Raw genomic sequence first — 18,334 nt, 5'->3', positions numbered from 1 at the left:
AGATGGTAGATGAACTTGCATACCTTAAGGTCATTTTTACTATCTCAACACACGGTGAAGTCAGGCATAAAGCTGCAGTTAAATTGACCATAACAAAGTGAAATGTTAGTGTTTAAAAGAGTAGAAAATGGTTTGTGCTCACCTGGAAGACTGTCACTATAGCCCAGAGAAGAGAGTCAAAGTTCTTTCTGTCTGGCAGAGTGTCTCCATCGGCCTCGCATCCAAACTTACAACCAAACAGATGCATCCCCAGGATACTGACACAGAGAGAGAGTCAGAGGGAGCCAGGAGAAAACAAACAGGAAACCGAGGGGTAAATGTTTACATCAGGCCAAGCCATTAGATACAGTACAAATAAACGGAAATAAACATGCTGAAAAGACTTGTTTTGACTCCACCGGACTAATTATACCTGCTGCTTGCGAGACAGCTGAGGCAATATGTACTGAGCACGAATGGTAATTTCTGCCCAGGGGACAAAATATAAATATAAGCATTCACACGTTAGTTTTATGACCAAAAAAGTAAAACAATAACATCATACATGGAGTACTGTCAGTCAGGAAATTTGCCCATAATGCATTGTGGCAGTAATGTTGCCAAGAAAGGGACTGGAAATGGAGTGCTTATGTCAGGTTAAATTCAGCACCATGGAGAGCGTCACACACCATGTCAATGATGCTTTAAATTCAAACAAAATAAGATCACCGGCATTACAAACGAAGGCATAATTCCATCCAACTAAAATGTATTAGGTAGGTACTTCTTTGGAAATTAAGGCAAGGAAGCTTTATTTATATAGCACATTTCAGCAGCAAGGCAATTCAAAGTGCTTTACATAAAACATTAAAGAGCAGTTAAAACAATTAACATTTGTAAAAGAGAATATAAAAACAACTAAAATAGAATAAGACAAGAATGAAATAGAAGAATAAAAGTTACAGTGCAATGTAAGAAATTAACAATTACATGATTTAAAAGCACTGGGAGTTGCAGCAGACCTGCAGTTTTCTGGGAATTTGTTCCAGATATGTGGTGCATGAAACTGAATGCTGCTTCTCTGTGTTTAGTTCTGACTCTGTGGACAGAAAGCAGACCTGACCCAGACAACCTGAGAGGTCTGGATGGTTCATTATGTAGCAGCAGATCAGAAATGTATGTTGGCCCTAAACCATTCAGTGCTTTATAAACCAACAGAAGTATTTCCGTTATTTGAGAGACAAGAAGCCAGTGTAAAGACTTCAGAACTGGACTGATGTGATCCACTTTTTTGGTGTTAGTGAGGCCTTGAGCAGCAGCATTCTGAATTAGCTGCAGCTGTGTAATAGATTTTTTAGGGAGACTTTTAAAGACACCGTTACAGTTATCGAGTCTACTGAAGATGAAAGCATGGGAAAGTTTTTCCAAATCCCGATTGGACAGAAGTCCTTTAACCCTCGATATATTATTAAGGTGATAGTAAGCTGACTTTGTAATTGTCTTAATGTGGCTGATGAGATTCACGTCTGAGTCCATGACTCTGTTTAATTTAAAAAAGTTCAGCATATCCATTTGTTGATTTCTTCAATGTACTTACTCAGTGTTTTGTATTGGAGCATAGTCCCCTGTTGATGTGGTTATGTAAATATCAGTGTGTTGTCCGCATAATTATGGTAACTTATGTTGTTGTTTTCCATACTCGGAGACAGTGGAAGCATGTAGATGTTAAAGAGAAGAGGCCCCAGAATGGAGCCTTGGGGAACTCCGTATGTCATATTTGTCTGTTCAGATGTGTAATTACCTGTAAACCAGTGATGCCGGTAACGCGTTACTTAGTACTTAATAACGCGTTACTAATCTGTCATTTTTATGTTGAGGCGGCAGGGGTGTTGTCGGCAGCTGCTGAATGTAACTTATAAAGTAACTTCAAATCTAACTTAGTTACTTTTAAAATCAAGTAATATGTAAAGTAAGTTACTTTTTAAAGGAGTAATCAGTAATCAGATTACTTTTTCAAAGTAACTGTGGCAACACTGCTGTAGACACAAAGTAGTCTCTATTCTTTATGTAGGATTTAAACCAGTTAGTACTGTGCCAGAGAGTCCAAGCCAGTTTTCCAGTCGGTCTAGTAATATGTTGTGGTCGACCCTGTCAAATGCAGCACTGAGATCAAGTAATACTGAGACTTAATTTAAAGAATTAGTTCAACAATATTAGCTTTCTTTCCAAGAGTGAGATGAGACGAAGTATAGAGCTAGAGCTGGGAGGCGATTAGCATAGCTTAGCATAACGACTAGAAACAGGGGGAAACTGTTTGTGGTTTTAGACACAGCTAGTATTTAGTGTAACTGTTTCCTGGCTATCAATGTTTATACTTCCACCGTTGTTGTTTGTGCAGTGTCTCTGCTGGTTGCTTGGAAACCTCACTCTGATGACAAGGCTCTGGGAACTCACAAGGTCTTTACGAAATAGCTTTAGAATAAGTTTTATATATATCCATGATACCAAGTCTAGAGAGCTACTGTAGACTTGGTAGCATGGATACTTTTAGCAGTTTAACATGTACAAATAGAGTGGTTTGAGAGGAGATAGGGACGAGATTAAAGGACAGAAGAATAAAGGAAAAAAATGGAAATAAATCCATCAAGTAAGAAGACATCTGTGTTGCACCGGCAATGTTTTGTTATTTTATACTGTTGTGTCCTGCCTTGGTTGCACCGGATTGTTGTGGTCTGCAGAAACGCAGAGAGCTCTCCTTTTTACACAAATAATGGAAGATTGCTATGTCATTAGCAATATGCTAAGTGTCGATAAAAGTCTTGTCAAGCAGAAGCAAGATAACACAGCACACTGAATGTCATCATTACGCATTACACTATTCGTAACAGGACAAACAGAAAGACAGAAAGTTCACTGCTACATACTGTACAGTAAGACAGCTAATCAGGGGTGTTATTATTAGGAACCAGCAGTGAGTGTGTACTTCTTCAGAAACACAGACACTGAAGCTCAACTGGAGCTGAGGGATCAATGAACAGGCCTCTGCTGTGTCAACTTGGCAACTCTTCACTCAAATCAGAGGCTGTTTATATATGCATATACAAGGCCCCCGGAAATGTGTGTGTGTGTTTGTGTATGTGTGACTCTACTCAAGTGCATGCGTGTCCCTTACAAACGTGCACTCCCATATTTACACATCCCAACAAGCTGCTGAAATGAAGCAGCACATGCACAGATAAACCGCACCAGGGATAAACACACACGCACACACACACACACACACACACACACACAGTTAAAGATGCTGTAGGTAGGATTGTGAAGATCCAGGACTTAGCCAAATAATTTGAACATCGACAACTTCTCAGTCCCCCCCACCCCCCTTCTGCTAAAGCCCAAACTGTCTCCTAAGCCCCTCCCCCCACAAGGGAGAATGAATGCATGTGCCTGAGCAGTGATTGACACACAGTTAGACCCCCCCCCCCCGGTCCTGATTGGTGCATCTGAACAGGGAGCGGTGGAATTTTGCAAATCGCACTACAGGCTGTAGGTGGTGCCAGAGGAGCCGGAATTTTTTTTAATGACCTGCTTCATGTAGTTCTACTGGAACATAGGGTCAGTTTCAACAAATATGACAGAAAATTTGTTTTATAAGGCTTACCTACTGCATCTTTAAGAGTTTAACTAATTCTTGGTTGTGAGTAGAGATTTTTTTTTTTTTTTTAAGAGTAGCAATTACGAATCCAGTTAATAAAGTACAGATGAAAGGTGTCTCAATAAGGTGTTGTTCCAGGACAGCTTCATTGCTCCTTGGCAAGGTCTTGTGTTTTGTTTGCACCCATCGCACACTACACTCGTCTACTGACATTCCTGATTAACATAATTCATTCAATTTGTTGTATTTAATGTGTTATTCCTTCTTTCTTTTTTTGTCACTGACTTTTGGCCAGTTCATGACATTATATTATTGTTTCTAATACAGTCACTGGTAGTTGTTCACTGCATGCTTAGGACTGTCAAAATTTTCCAAAAATGGCTTGTAGTAATGTAGCAAACTTTAATGCTATAGAGAAACATTTTAGATCTTATGCTAAGTTATCCAGTGGCTTTAAGGGAAATTACTCATTTTTGAAAGAAACCAATGAAGTCTGTCGTACTGCCTTTTTGATAATTCCCTGCACATTGCATTTTTTTCTTTAATGATGTGGTGTGTCTGTTTGTGCGTCAGACAAGTGCACGGAACCTCGACACATTGGATTTTTGCTGAGCTCAGCCGCAGGCCTAACCAGGCAGAAAGAAGAGTTGCTGAGGAAAACAAAGGAATCACTTTGTCTTGTCACCCCATCGACTGATCTCGTTCTTCCTGTCACATACAGTATCTGTGCTGAGCTCTGCTTCCCTCTGCTCTTTGCGTCTCATGTTTGAGTCACAATGTACTTATCTACTAATGGACTTTAATTCCACTCCTTTGTGCTCACCAGCTGCAGAATTAGTTCCACGGTCACTGATCAAATTCCCTTTAGTTTACCCCGTCTGTTTTCTATTTTAACTTCTCTCATGATGTTGTTCCTCCTGCAACAAGGACAAGACAGCTCATCTTTTCATAAGATCGACACATGTATGTTTTTTTTTGTGAAGTCTTGTATTAGGTACTTGAAAGCAATACTTAAAGGTACCAGTATCTTACCAAGAAATTCCTTTGGTAGAAGTTAAAGCTTTAATGTGTAACTTTTTGATACTAATGAGCGCCCGTCACATTCAAGCCATTGCCACATGAGTTGCTACATAGAGATTTAAGACTATCAGCTCCACACCACTATCTGTGTATTTCTCAGCATGGCTATGTTCAGAAGGCAAGTATCATGCGGATGCACCACCAATGCCAGTGGTGTTGTTCATTACTTAGAATTCCTCATGGGGGGAGACAGAAACTACGCACTATAGCTTTAATGTCCCCTTTTAGAATATGACTTGAGTAAAAGTCTTTAACTATCTGACATGTATGTACTTACTGATATTAAATGTACTTAAGTATTAGAAGTAAAAGCAAAAGCTTCCCTATGCTACAACATAATATTCGGGGTTTCCACACCGTCTTAAAAATCAAATTCAAAGTCTGACATTAACAAAGAGAAAAACAGAAACAAAACTGTATTTACGTTGGCGACAGAGCTTGCAGCAGGCGCTTCCATGACGCTATCAGTTATCATGCTTTCTTCTCTTCTTTAATTTTGGCCTGTGGTTTTGGCGCTTGGCAACAAACAGGCATTACGTCACCAACTGGAATGGAGCGTGCATTAACTTGCAATCTAGGAGCAATGACTGGCCAAACCTGCTTTTTCGCAGTCTAAAAAATTCCTTCTGATTTTATTTTGTGGTAACATGTAACGGAGATGCGTTGGGGAAACGTATTCAAGTAAAAGTATATATATTTCTAAATCACACAAGGTCCCCAGATGATACTAATCCCATGTGAATAGGGCTTTAGACAGGATGCAAGGCCGCTCCCTCTCCCTCTGCCTACCTGAAGATGAAGATAAAGAGCATGAGCAGCATGCAGAAGGTGGCCACGTTGTCCATGGTCTTCATCAGCACCACCAGCTGCCTCTGCAGGGCCGGCATGAAACGGACCAGCTTCAGCACCCGCATCAGCCTGAAGGTCCTGAGCACCGACAGACCGCCACCCTGCTGACCCACGATCTCCCACACACTGTCCAGAGAGAAGAGAGACACGCACAAGCATTAATGTTAGATCAAAGGTCTTCAAACTAAAACTTTCGGATCCCTGCCCAGTCCGTGAGTCGTGAAGAACTAATGCTCGTACTACATCCATCGTCACTATTTCTAAACATGACATGCTTAGAACTCACATGTTCAAATAGAGCTGCAAAGATGCATCGATAAACTGATTAGTTGTCAACTATCAAATTAAACGGCAACTACTTTGATAATCGATTAATTGGTTTGAGTCGCTGAGTCATCTTATGAAGACAAAAAGAAGAAAACATTCTCCGATTCCAGCTCCTGTAATGTGTCTTTGAGTTGGGGACAAAACAAGACATTTGATGACGTCATCTTGGGCTTTGGGAAACACTGATCGACATTTTTTCACCATTTTCTGACATTTTGTGGACCAAACAACTAATCGATTATTGGAGAAAATAATTGACAATGAAAATAATCGTTAGTTGCAGCTCTGTGTTCAATAAATGTTCAAGACCAGTGCTAGTGCTGCTTAAACAAATTAGTAATTACTTAAGTGGCCTTTTTTCGGGGAGAGGACTGTCTCCATCTTTCATTACTGACACTAACATGTCAGACAATAATGGTTAAAACTGTACACAGCTTGTAGTTAATTAAACAATGTGGGAAACTGACTAATTAGTCAGTTATACATAACTGTCAGTTATACAAACATGTACATAACTGACTAACTATCTCAGACTAATTATACTGAAAACAAATGTGTCTTTTGTGGTCAAATTTGCACAGTGAACTGCTGAATATTGGCATGAAAGTGTTATTAAAAAATCAACTAAATCAAAAATGTGATAACATTATAATGGAGAAAGGTGATTTCCATGGGATACGGCCACACATGTAGCTTCTATTCCCTATTATCTTTGAAGCCCACAGAAGTGACATATGTGAGCATGCATTTTCCCGTTTCGGTGAGATCTCCTGGCATGCCACGGCAGACTAACAGGTCACTTTTGTTCAACATTTACCTGCCAAGAAAATTCCGGAAAATAGCATTAGTGAAGCACTTTGGAAATGGAGAAGCCATTATTCTAGTGGTGTGTCATGACCGTGTTTATTACCAGACTACAGACTGCAGCATCACTCTCAGAGAGTGTTTATGTTTTTTTTTTTTTTGTGATATCGCATTGTTTTTCACAGCTGAGTTGGTTTCATTGGATGGAAAGCTAACATGACTGTATAATAGCTTTACAGTTCTCTTATAATAATGGGTATGTATTAGTGATGGGTCATTCGCGAATGAGTCGGCTCTGAGAGCCGGCTCTTGTAGGTGAACGACGGGAGCTGGCTCGCATATCCGAAGAGCCGACTCTATTTTTACAAATATAGCCTATAGAAATTAAATCATTATGTAATAATGAAATAATGAGTGAATTTTATTTTATTTAAAATAATTGACTAATTCAAAGAACAAAAAAATAATTATATAGGCCCACATTAGTTTCGACTGTCTGATCAGCCTCACATTCTGTTCCTGTCAATCATACACAAGGTGTCAACCAATTATACGGCAATACGGCATGAGGGAGGGGCCGAGCCATCACACACACACACACACACACACACACACACACACACACACACACACACACTGTCAAACTCGGAGGAGAGGAGAGAGGGAAAAACAGCTCTGAAAACAACAGAGAAAAAAGAGGGACCAGTTTAATCCTTTCAGTTATTTATTTTTCTTTAATATGGGTTCTTTTATGTTGTTCAGATTTGTTTTGAATGTTGTTTCTATACATTAAAAAGTTGTAATTTAAATGCAAATGTTTATGTATGATTTATAGTATGATTTCATTTAATAATTTAAATAGAATTGTTTTTCACACCTATCATAGTCAAAACATTCATTTTTTTAAAGAGCCGTTTGTGAGCCAAAAGAGCCGGCTCTTCTCAGTGAGCTGAGTCAAACGAGCCGGCTCACGAAAAAGAGCCGGAATGCCCATCACTAGTATGTATAGGGCCTTCAGGTTATGTGTGACATCATTTCATGGCTTGGGGAAAAATTCTGTTCAGCAGCTCACCTGATCACCACGATGATGCCATCGAAGATATTGTAGGGATTCTTGATGTAGCCAAAGGGCCCGTAGACCAAAACCTTTAACAGCATCTCCAGCGAGAACAGGCTGGTGAACACGATGTTACTGATCTCCAACGCATTGGTCAACTCGTCAGGCTGGAGACAGAGACACAAAGAGACAAAGAGAAAGCAGAGGTTAATGCCTGATTGTGACACATGTGTGATGTGATCCTGTCTAAACCTTGTATCATCAAACTGTAAACCTTTCAGGAGGTAAGAAATTGAATTGTGTTCTATTAATAGGCTGTAAAATAATGGATGCAACTTCCGGGGTCTATAAAGTGAAGCCATTGGGGAAGTGACCTTAACCTTCATTCTATCTAATGTCCAGCCAGGGAGCTCCAAAATGAGGTCTGTTTCTATAGAAGTCCAAGAGAAAATTATCCTACTTCTCACTTGATTTATTACTCAATAAACATGTTCATAAAGAGTTTATGGTCACAGCGTGATGTTCATTTTGTAAATTACTGTCCCATTTATTCTAAAATAGACGATAAAGCAGGGGATGCTTTAGGCTGTGGCTACATGCTGACCTGCCAATCAGTACAGAGGCATAGCAATGCTACTTGTACTGTTAAAAGCCCTCCTAGGGACAGGTGTTGCGAATTAGCCATGGCTACAAACACTGTGATACAGGCATCGGATTGTTATTTCTGTAATAATCTATGTTTTTTTGTATCTGTCCCTATTTAAATAAACTACAAATAACTGCGGCCCTGTGTACATTAAAATAGACCTGCACTTGTTGTTGGTCGTTGTCCATGTTTTAATCTGAAATTGACCCTTTCACTGTATATTTTCACTTAATCTAAGTTAATTGGAAGATTTTGGTCGCCTAGAAATGCCCTGTTCAGCTTTCTGCTAACCAAGCTAGCTAGCGACCGCTAGCGTTAGCTGGTAACTTAAGGGAACGTTTGCCGATTTTCTGTTCTGCCGCACATGCAGATGAATGGAGGTAGTATCCGGAGGTCGGCGTTTAGCAGCAGGTAAAGCTCCACTGCGTGACTCACTCAAAAATCGGCAACTTTCCCTCTTTAGCGTTGAGCTTAGCGCAGCGCCATTGCAACCGTAAACCACATTGGCTTGGCCACGTCATCCTCCCCAGCTCCCAGGCTCTCACATTTGGTTGCAAAAAAAAGACATGGCAACGCCCATATTTCTTCAAAACAGCAATCCACAAACCAATGGGTGACGTCACGGATGCTACATCCACACATTGTATAGCCTTTGTTCTGCTTGACTGCAAGCACTTTCTTTCAAACTCCTTCAACCAGGGGTCACCAACCTTTTTGAAACTGAGAGCTACTTCATGGGTATTGAGTCATATGAAGGGCTACCAGTTTGATACACTCTCTGAAATAACAAATGTGCTCAGTTTGCCTTTAGTTATATATGATTATTAATGATTAATGATACTCATCTATGTGAAGACACTGATCATGTTAAAGATTTCTCACAATATTTCTCACAATTCTTCTCAATATTCAATTTTCATTTTTAAAACAGGCCTGAGGGCTACTCATGTGGTCCTTGGGGGCTACCTGGTGCCCGCGGGCACCGTGTTGGTGACCCCTGCCTTCAACAGTGTTGGATTTGCACTTGGGTTAGCAAGACATTTCTATGACTACAGCAACAACACCTGCTGGGGAAAGAAAATATGCCAATGGCTCAATATATATATATATATATATATATATATATGATATTTTTTTAGGGTTTTTCCTTTACTTAGAACAGCTGAAGAGAGACAGGGAGAGAGAGAGAGAGAGAGAGAGAGAGAGAGAGAGAGAGAGAGGAAGATAGAGAGGGGGGATGCAGCAAAGGGCCTCAGGTCAGATTTGAACACGTGCCTCTGGCAAAGGGCTGAACCTACATGGTGTGGGCTCAATTCAATTCAAATATGACAAATCAGTTTTTTTCACACTCATGTACAAAACCCAATGCGGCTAGGGCGTTTGCTCAAAGCTCATCAGAGAATTGGGCTGCCACTCACAGCTACAGGAGATCAAACAACTGGTGTGTACTGTATGTGTGTGTGTGCCAGAAAAAATGAGAAAAAAACAGGCAATGCAGACAGACAAGAGAAAGAACGCAAGCCAGAAGATAAAAGGCGCGGCACATCCAAATATGACACAGTATGTAAATCAGACGTCTACAGTGGGTATCCGTAATTATCGCCGAGGAGAAAAGAGCCGGGGGGAATGCTGTTGTGTGTCTGTGGGCTGTGTAACACCCCAGACAGGCTTCATGAGGCCTTTCATCTCCATGCAATACACAGTTTACACAACTCAAACATGGTGTCATACACACACACATTGCACTGACATGACACAGAGGATGGAAGGTGTTGAGGGCCTGATCTGTGTTTGCATGTTCTCCATCATCAAAGTGAATGGTTGCATACAGTATGTATGTGTCACTGCCTATCTTACAGTCTTTGTGTGTGTGTGTGTGTGTGTGTGTGTGTGTGTGTGTGTGTGTGTGTGTGTGTGTGTGTGTGTGTGTGTGTGTGCTTGTTTAACTATATTCCTGGGGTCCAAAAACCAGGAGTCCAGTATACTTCTGGAGTCCCGACAGCTTTGTGGGGTCAAAATGCTGGACCCCACAACTTTAAAGGGCTGTTTGAGGGTTAAGACTTGGTTGTAGGATTAGGGTTAGAATTAGGTTATGTTTAGGGTGAGGGTAAGGGTTAAGGTTAGGCATTTAGTTGTGATGGTTAGGGTAAAGGGCTAGGGAATGCATTATGTCAATGACGGGTCCCCACAAAGATAGTGCCACAAACCTGTGTGTGTGTGCACGTCAGAAACATCCCCAGGCTGAACCAGGAGGTAATGTAATGTAATGTAAACACAGTGTGTGTGTCATTAAGGCTGTCCTGGTGGGCTGCCACTATACACCATGACTGTTTAAGCAGCGATTACTCAACACGAGCATGGATACAGAGAGACAGGAATACAGAGATCACATCACCAGTTGAATAACAGCTCATCATGCTGCATTACGGCACCAGTTTGTCTAGAGCACCAAAACAACAGTGACACAGAGTCAGTCGGTTATTATGAAAAATTGTCACTGGTGTTGCTTTCAGGTCATATGGGAAAATGGTTGCTCCAGTATCCCTGCTTTAAAGCAATGAAAGCGAAGCTTTCATCTGGTACAGTATGTCTAGACTCAGGAGGCAATGGACCTTCATTTTTCTTTCAAAAACAAAGAATAGCTCTAATAGTTAAGTATGAGAAATGATGTTATGTTAAGACTAACTTAACTCCAGCTGAAAATCATGTTTGGGTTATCTCTTTAAAAAGTCCCATGTTGTATAAAGTGACATTTGCTTGTCTTTTTGGATTATAAAGCAGGTCAATGTGCTATATAAATACTTTGAAAGTATTAAAATGCTCAATCCACAGATAAATGCACACAGCCCGAATTAAAAAAAATTTGACTTAAACGAATCATCAGGACTTCCGTACCATTGTGATGTCACAACTATACTATATTTAGGTGCCACTACAGTGCCGTTACAGTCATTCCCCGGCAGTAATGATGGTACAGAAACACAGAGACCGCAAATGCAGAAGACCTAGAAACGCTGATCTATCAGAGCAGACTGAGCTTTTTCGGGAGGGAGGTTTAAAGAGACAGGTACAAAAATTTAGCTTTTCAGACAGAGGGTGAATATAATTAAGTTCAGAAAAACAGAATGAGAAAAATAAAGTGCTTTTTGAACAATCAAAACATGTTAACATGTTGTAGTAGGAACCAGAAATACAAGTATGAACCTGAAAATGAGCATAATATGTCTTTAAAGAAAAAATGTTTAATTTCAGCTAGAAAAAAACTAAATTAAAGGGGTGATAGAATGATTATATAGGGTATTTCACACTGTTCCTTAAGTTTTACGAAAAATTGATGGCTAATGCAAATTTGGTAAGACGTGTCGGACTTTAGGAGCTCCACACAGTCTGACGAGAAAGCGGCAGCCTGCTGGGCTCCATACCCAGCGCAAAGTCACCCTTTGTGGATTACTGCACTACGGGGCAGCTGGGCGGCTGCCGGCATAACTATAATATATTTACAGTTTGAATTTCGTCACAGCACTTATATCACAGCTACCCCAAGGTCTTACAAAGCTAACAGTTGTGTCAGATTTCAATTTAAGGCGTTTTTGTGAACGTGAGCGGTCTTGTTAGGAGGAGCAGCAAGCTAGCTATGTGTCCCATTCAATACAATGGGAAAAGATCGCGGCTAGCTAGCTACACTTTCGGCATAAAAATAGTATATTTACACTTTGAATTTCGTCACGGCATGTATATCACAGCGACCAAAAGGTCTTACCAAGCTTACCTAACACTTTCAATTTCAATTTAATGCATTTTTGTGAATTTCAGAGGTCTCGTTAGGAGGAGGCTAGCTAGCTCTCATTGATGGACTCCAGCTCACCGTGGGCTCTATCAATGAGACTCGCAGACAAGAGGCGTTTATTTCCCCGATCATTTGTTTAAGTAACTCAACACATATCCATTATACGATTAACTGGAACCTGAGGTAAGAGATTGCGGGCGTAACAAGCTCGCTGACCGCACTCTCAGTCACACACCAGCCGTTTAAGCAGGAAGAGGGGAGGGAGAACATCGAGCTGCAGGCCCTGGAGCTCTGTCAGGGCAGCGGCGTTTGGTAGTCCGATGTAGCAACCCAGGCAGCACCGGCCGCTGAACTCCGACACACATTGCAATTAGCCATAAAGTTTCGTAAAACGGCCCATATTTGAGCTTTACATAGTTGATTTCTCGCATTAAAAAAGTTTCAGAAGTGAATTTTGTAATGGAATAGCAGAGATCTGCGCAACCTAGATTCAGAAGACTACCTGATCTCAGGTCAGTTGTGTAGCCTATGTAAATGTTGGGGCGTGACAAAGAAAGAGACTAGAGCCAAATGAGGAGGAGCCGCCGAGTTGACGTCAACTCGGTGGCTCGTTGAGATTTCAGCAGCAGTTTCAAATTGTGAGATTTGCAGAGGAAAGAGGTGTCAATGGGATTTTGAGGTTCTATATATGTCCTATTTACCCACCAAACTGTCATTTTTCAACTATGACAAGGTAAAATTGGTTTTGCATTCTATCACCCCTTTAAAGCTGCAAGCAGCAATGGGCTGGCCCTCGCACCTTCCCACACATCGGAGTTACTGGCGAGATGCAGGTCGCTGTGCATTTGTGCAACTATTGGACACTGCACACGGGTTAGACTTAATTTCCTGTCTACAGAAAACTTCAATAAGAGCTTTACAGAATATCTGAGTTTGAACAAGTCAACACTTACAAGTCATTGCTCAGTATTAAGTCATTACTCCCATAAGACCAGAATGCAACAGTAGGCCCTGAGGCAGAACAGAAGGTCCAGCAACACCAAGATGTAAATATTGCACCATAATTTAGAGCCTGACACTTCTAACCGGAATTGCACTGGCTTATGACACCCCATGTTGTCACTGCTGCTTTTAAGTCCTCATACCTAAATCAGGGCTCGACATTAGCGCTTGTCCCGCTTGCCCGTAGCAAGTTAACTCTGTGTTCGGGCAAGTGGAATGCCTCGTGCAGATGTCCGATCGGGCAAGTAAAAAATAAATGTAATCTTGTGTATAAAAAAAACGACAGACTTGTTCAGCAGGCTAGCACAAAAAGAACACCAACAGCGGAGACACTCTTTCCTTTCTCACCTTTTAACAATGAAAGCCCTAGATATATAGGCTACATTGTAACTGTTTACCTAATGGAATTAAATTCAATCAGAGTATTTCGCTGAAGGAAAACTCAATAAAATAGCTTACAGCAGCTTAACGTTAGCTTTTCATGCTTCGGCTTCCTGGCCTTTTTTGCATTTTCGTGTAATTTAGTCGTTACACCCTTGTATGTAACGACCTTTAGTTCAGTGAAAAAGAATGTAAATGTAAATAGACTCTATTCATATTGCACTTTTCTAGTCTTAACGACTACTCAAAGCACTTTTACATTCAATTCAGTTCAATTTTATTTATAGTATCAAATCATAACAAGAGTTATCTCAAGACACTTTATAGATAGAGTAAGTCTAGACCACAATATAATTTACAAAGACCCAACAATTCCAGTAATTCCCATTCATGAAGCTGGAACCATTCACCATTCACACACATTCACTGAAGGCAGATGCTGCCATACAATGTGCCACCTGCTCATCAGATAAACATTCACACACATTTACACACCGATGCTGCACCCCTGGGAGCAATTCAGGGTTCAGTGTCTTGCCCAAGGACACTTTGACATGGGACTGAAGTGCCAGGGATCGAACCACCGACCTTCCGATTGTCAGACGACCACTCTACCACATGAGCCACAGCCCCCCCAAAAATGTGTACATTTTTCTGCTTAAAAAGTTAAATGAGCATAAGAATATTTCCTTTCTTGTCATTTAGTCAGTTTATATCAGCAATAGTTGGTTGTTGAGCTGACGGTAGCTGGTTGGAAAATTTCCCAACCCAAATATGACATCACTTAAAGCTATAGTGCGGATTTTCTGTCGCCCCCATGAGGAACTCTAAGTAATGACAACAAAACTGTCAGCGTGTTCACATGATACAAGCCTTCCGTGAACGCGCACAGTCCCCACCCCTCCTCCACGCAGTTGCGAGTAGTCAAGGAGGACACAGAGGGTCGAAAAAACATGACAGACAGGTCATTATTTTCACTCGAGTTTCTACGCGCGAAAGTCACCTGACGACACGATCTTCTGAACATAGCCATGTTGAGAAATCCAGAGAGAGTTGTGTGGAGCTAACAGTCTTAATTAGCTTTGTATCAACTCATTTGATAATGGCTTGAATGTAACGGATGTTCATTAATATAAAAAATTAGGCACTAAAGCTTTAAGGGCCTTTCAGACAAAACGTGGTTTGCACTGCGTTTGCCGCTGGGTTGAGCGCACAACCAGGTTCAACTTTGAGCGCCCGCTGCTTCTGCGCCCGCCCTTTGTTCGACACATCAAAACGCCATTGGAAACAACGGCTTTCAATGAAACAATGGTCTTAAAGGCACCTTAACTGTCAAATGTCTTAGCTAGGTAAGAATACAGCTAGCTACCTAGGTACAGAAACCTCACAACTTGATACGTGTGTCATTTTATTGTATTAGTCAAGTGGTTAAAAAAAAGGCCCGTATTTGCCACGTAATATTACTGCATAAATAGTATTGTCATTTTCAGTGTTATTATGCCATTCTGGATAGATACAGGCTTTATTAATACCCATGTTGATGACACATCCTCCTTGTAGGCTACATTAAAGGCGTTGTTCAGGTGCAGCATTCTAGAGGCTCATGATAACACCAAAAGGCACCAACACTGCACAATAGCTGCGAAAAGCCAGACGCCTTGAAGCACCTGTTCCTCCAGTATTCTAAGGAATAACTTCGTGATCGTCCCAGCTATGCAATTGCTGCCTGTTAATTGTATATTTTGTATGTTAAGAAATTATAATGGTTGTCCAAATCCCTGATTTTATTGTTGTTGTTTTTTTAACTAGGTCTACATTTTCCATTTCGGACAAGTTAGTTTAGCAATCGGGCAAGTAAAACATCTTCAGCCTGTCCTGCGTAATGACTAATATGGTTTTAACTGCCTTCTTAACCCTAAATAACCTTTAGTAAATGAGAGTTGTCTGATCTGCCACCTCTTTAGCTGACTAAAAGCACAAACTAAGATCATTTCTACGGCCAGCTATCTACCGTGAAAGGGGCTGGATTAACCCGCTAGCTGCCCCGGGGCAAACAGCTGTGGGCCTTTACTGACCTTCTGTTCTTATCTCTCATGCATTGTGGATGTGATGTTTTTTTACGGCCCTTATCCTTTCTTTTGATACTGTGCTTTTGTGGTAAATAATTCCCAAATAAATACCTTCATTATATTCTTGATAGAGTATAATAATAGACCTGACACCCGGCAAATCATTGTAGATATATAGATAGATAGTTTTTATAGGATTGAGGTTCAAGAGAAGAAATAAAATGATTATGGGTTGAATGACACCCAGCTGCAACAGTGTTGGTTTCTTTAATTCCAAAATAGCATCACTGATTACTCATTAACTTACACATTTGTTTGACTATTTGTTACATTGCTGAATAGCTAGCGCATGTTGCAATTCCTTTCAAAATCATAATTCAACTCCGCTGTGATTAGCACGTTAGCATTAACACCAAATATCCTTGTCAGCCTTATGTGCAATAAATCAAAGAGTATATCCATCTGCAACAAGCTCAAATGTGTTATAGCATTGCTCCTCTAAGCTCGGCTGTTAAATGAGATGACAGCAAGTAATAATGAGGAGAAATAATAGGGGAATCGGAGTGGAGGAGCTGAAAAGGGATTTGTGGCGGAAATAATATAAGCAAAGTGTATTTCATCACATTACTTGTTGAGCATGTTAGTGGAAGCACTATCATGCAATACATGTGCAATGTTAAATGGACAGTGTACCAAATATGTATCTTTTCTTTATATCTTTCCCCTCCTGCCTTCTTGTTAAAACCACAGCCTGCTTCCTGAAAAACAAGCTTTTCTCCGTTTCATCTCACCTCTTTGTCATCGTCTGTCCCTTGTGTCTGTCTCTGGGTTCACAGAGACAGACACAGACGCATCTATTTGTGTGATCCATCTGCTGTATTGTGTCCATTCTTTTGTACAACGACAAGCGCGGCGGCAAATCCTTTATACGCACATGCACGCGTCGTACGATTAAAAAATAATTCAAAGGGTAAACAAATGCTGGGGCACTTGGATGTTTGTGTTCTTTCAGATGAATGCCCGCACACACAGCTATGTACAAACACACACACTCATGTTCAGACTAGTGTAACAGAGAGGAAAAGTACCTCCCCTTCCGGTGGACAACGATGGGACCTTAATTCGGGAAAAAATATATTTGGTAGTGAATGAAGAGAGCTAAATACTTTTTGGATTGAATAATTGTTTGAATTTAGCCATGAATTACATGTGATTACATATATATATCAACTTAAAAGATCATTTTCGCAAGTGAAGAACGTCACAGTTAGTCATAAAACTGTTAAAGGTCTTAAGTTTAAAGGTCCCATAGCATGACAATTTCACTTTATGAGGTTTTTTTAACATTAATATGCGTTCCCCCAGCCTGCCTATGGTCCCCCAGTGGCTAGAAATGGTGATAGGTGTAAACCGAGCCCTGGGTATCCTGCTCTGCCTTTGAGAAAATGAAAGCTCAGATGGGCCGATCTGGAATCTTCTCCTTATGAGGTCATAAGGAGCAAGGTTACCTCCCCTTTCTCTGCTTTGCCCGCCCAGAGAATTTGGCCCACCCATGAGAGAGAGACATCATGGCTTTCAAACGAGCGTATGAGAGGGTCAAGACCACACTTCCGCTCAAGCTACAGTACAACACAGAAATGGCACATACTAAAGAAAGCTCATTGTGGGACTGGCTCTAGTGTCTGTAATTCTGCACCAAGGCTGAATTTCGGGAAAGAGACTTCAGATACAGTATTAGGGGACCACTAAGGTCTATATAAAAGAGACTTCAGATACAGTATTAGGGGACCAGTAAGGTCTATATAAAAGTATCCAAAGAGCACCATGTCATGGGACCTTTAAGACCGTCAAAATACGTAATTAGAAAGATTAGTCACCCGAAGGTCCAATGGGCTAGGATGTGTGTTTCGTACCGGGATGTAACGTTACACACACAAGCAATGGATCTTGCTCGTTCTTTCGCTTCTCAACTGATAAAAACGCTGGATAAAACACATAACGTTAGCTAAGCTAGCTAGCTAGTCAGCAAGCCGAGCAGCAAGCAAGGAGATGTGAATGGACGGGATATGTAGTTCACTGAGCAGTTTTAAAGAAAACTAACTACTACTACGTACTAGCTACAACAAACATACAAACAAACTGTGACTTTCTTCACTTGCAAAATGATCTGTTCAATTGACAATCTTCACATGTGTAATCCATGGCTCAATTCTACGGAAGAGGATTAGGGCCACATGCAGAAAAAATTGTTTTGGAATTCTGAGTTTAAAGCCAGAATTCTGAGGAGAAAAAAAACTCAAAAGTGATTTGTCTCTCCCCATTCATTGCCATACACAGCCTATTTATATTATAGGTCCCATTGGGGGTCACCGGAAAGGGAGGGACATCGCCTCTCCATACTACAAATGCACAGAGGTGTACCCCAAAGTCACACAACTAACCACTTACACATCCAGGTCACACACAGACGGTATGCACAAAGCCCTGCACAGCCTCACACTTACATACACAGCTTTATAATAGATGCGATTGATAAGCCAGAACAAGAAGTACAGTTTTTATGAGGTGAGACTTGGACTGCAGACATCTGGCCTTGAGGTTCAGATCATTATTTTCCCCCCACTGTTTCTGCTCTGCTATTGTTCCAGCTTGTATATTAGACATTCCTCAGACATCATGCAAGATTACTGCAAGAGAA

At 40.9% G+C, this 18,334-nt stretch overlaps 1 protein-coding gene across 12 annotated transcripts in view; it reads right to left on the bottom strand.

Annotated features, from left to right (window-relative positions):
* cacna1g (calcium channel, voltage-dependent, T type, alpha 1G subunit) overlaps nt 1-18,334 on the bottom strand; it is a 386,801-nt gene that overhangs the window by 139,213 nt on the left and 229,254 nt on the right. For all 12 annotated transcript variants that reach the window (XM_039787919.1, XM_039787908.1, XM_039787916.1 and 9 more), the window contains exons 11-13: nt 7,767-7,918; nt 5,504-5,689; nt 143-257 (exon numbers count right to left, since the gene is read on the bottom strand). In XM_039787919.1, coding sequence (XP_039643853.1) covers nt 143-257; nt 5,504-5,689; nt 7,767-7,918 — 453 coding nt within the window. The remainder of the gene's footprint in view (nt 1-142; nt 258-5,503; nt 5,690-7,766; nt 7,919-18,334) is intronic.

This window comes from Perca fluviatilis, chromosome 21 (assembly GCF_010015445.1).
Source record: "Perca fluviatilis chromosome 21, GENO_Pfluv_1.0, whole genome shotgun sequence".
In the NCBI taxonomy this organism is placed as follows: Eukaryota; Metazoa; Chordata; class Actinopteri; order Perciformes; family Percidae; genus Perca; species Perca fluviatilis.
The sequence above is the reverse complement of the archived record's forward strand: the minus strand, read 5'-3'. Positions and strand labels throughout refer to the sequence as shown.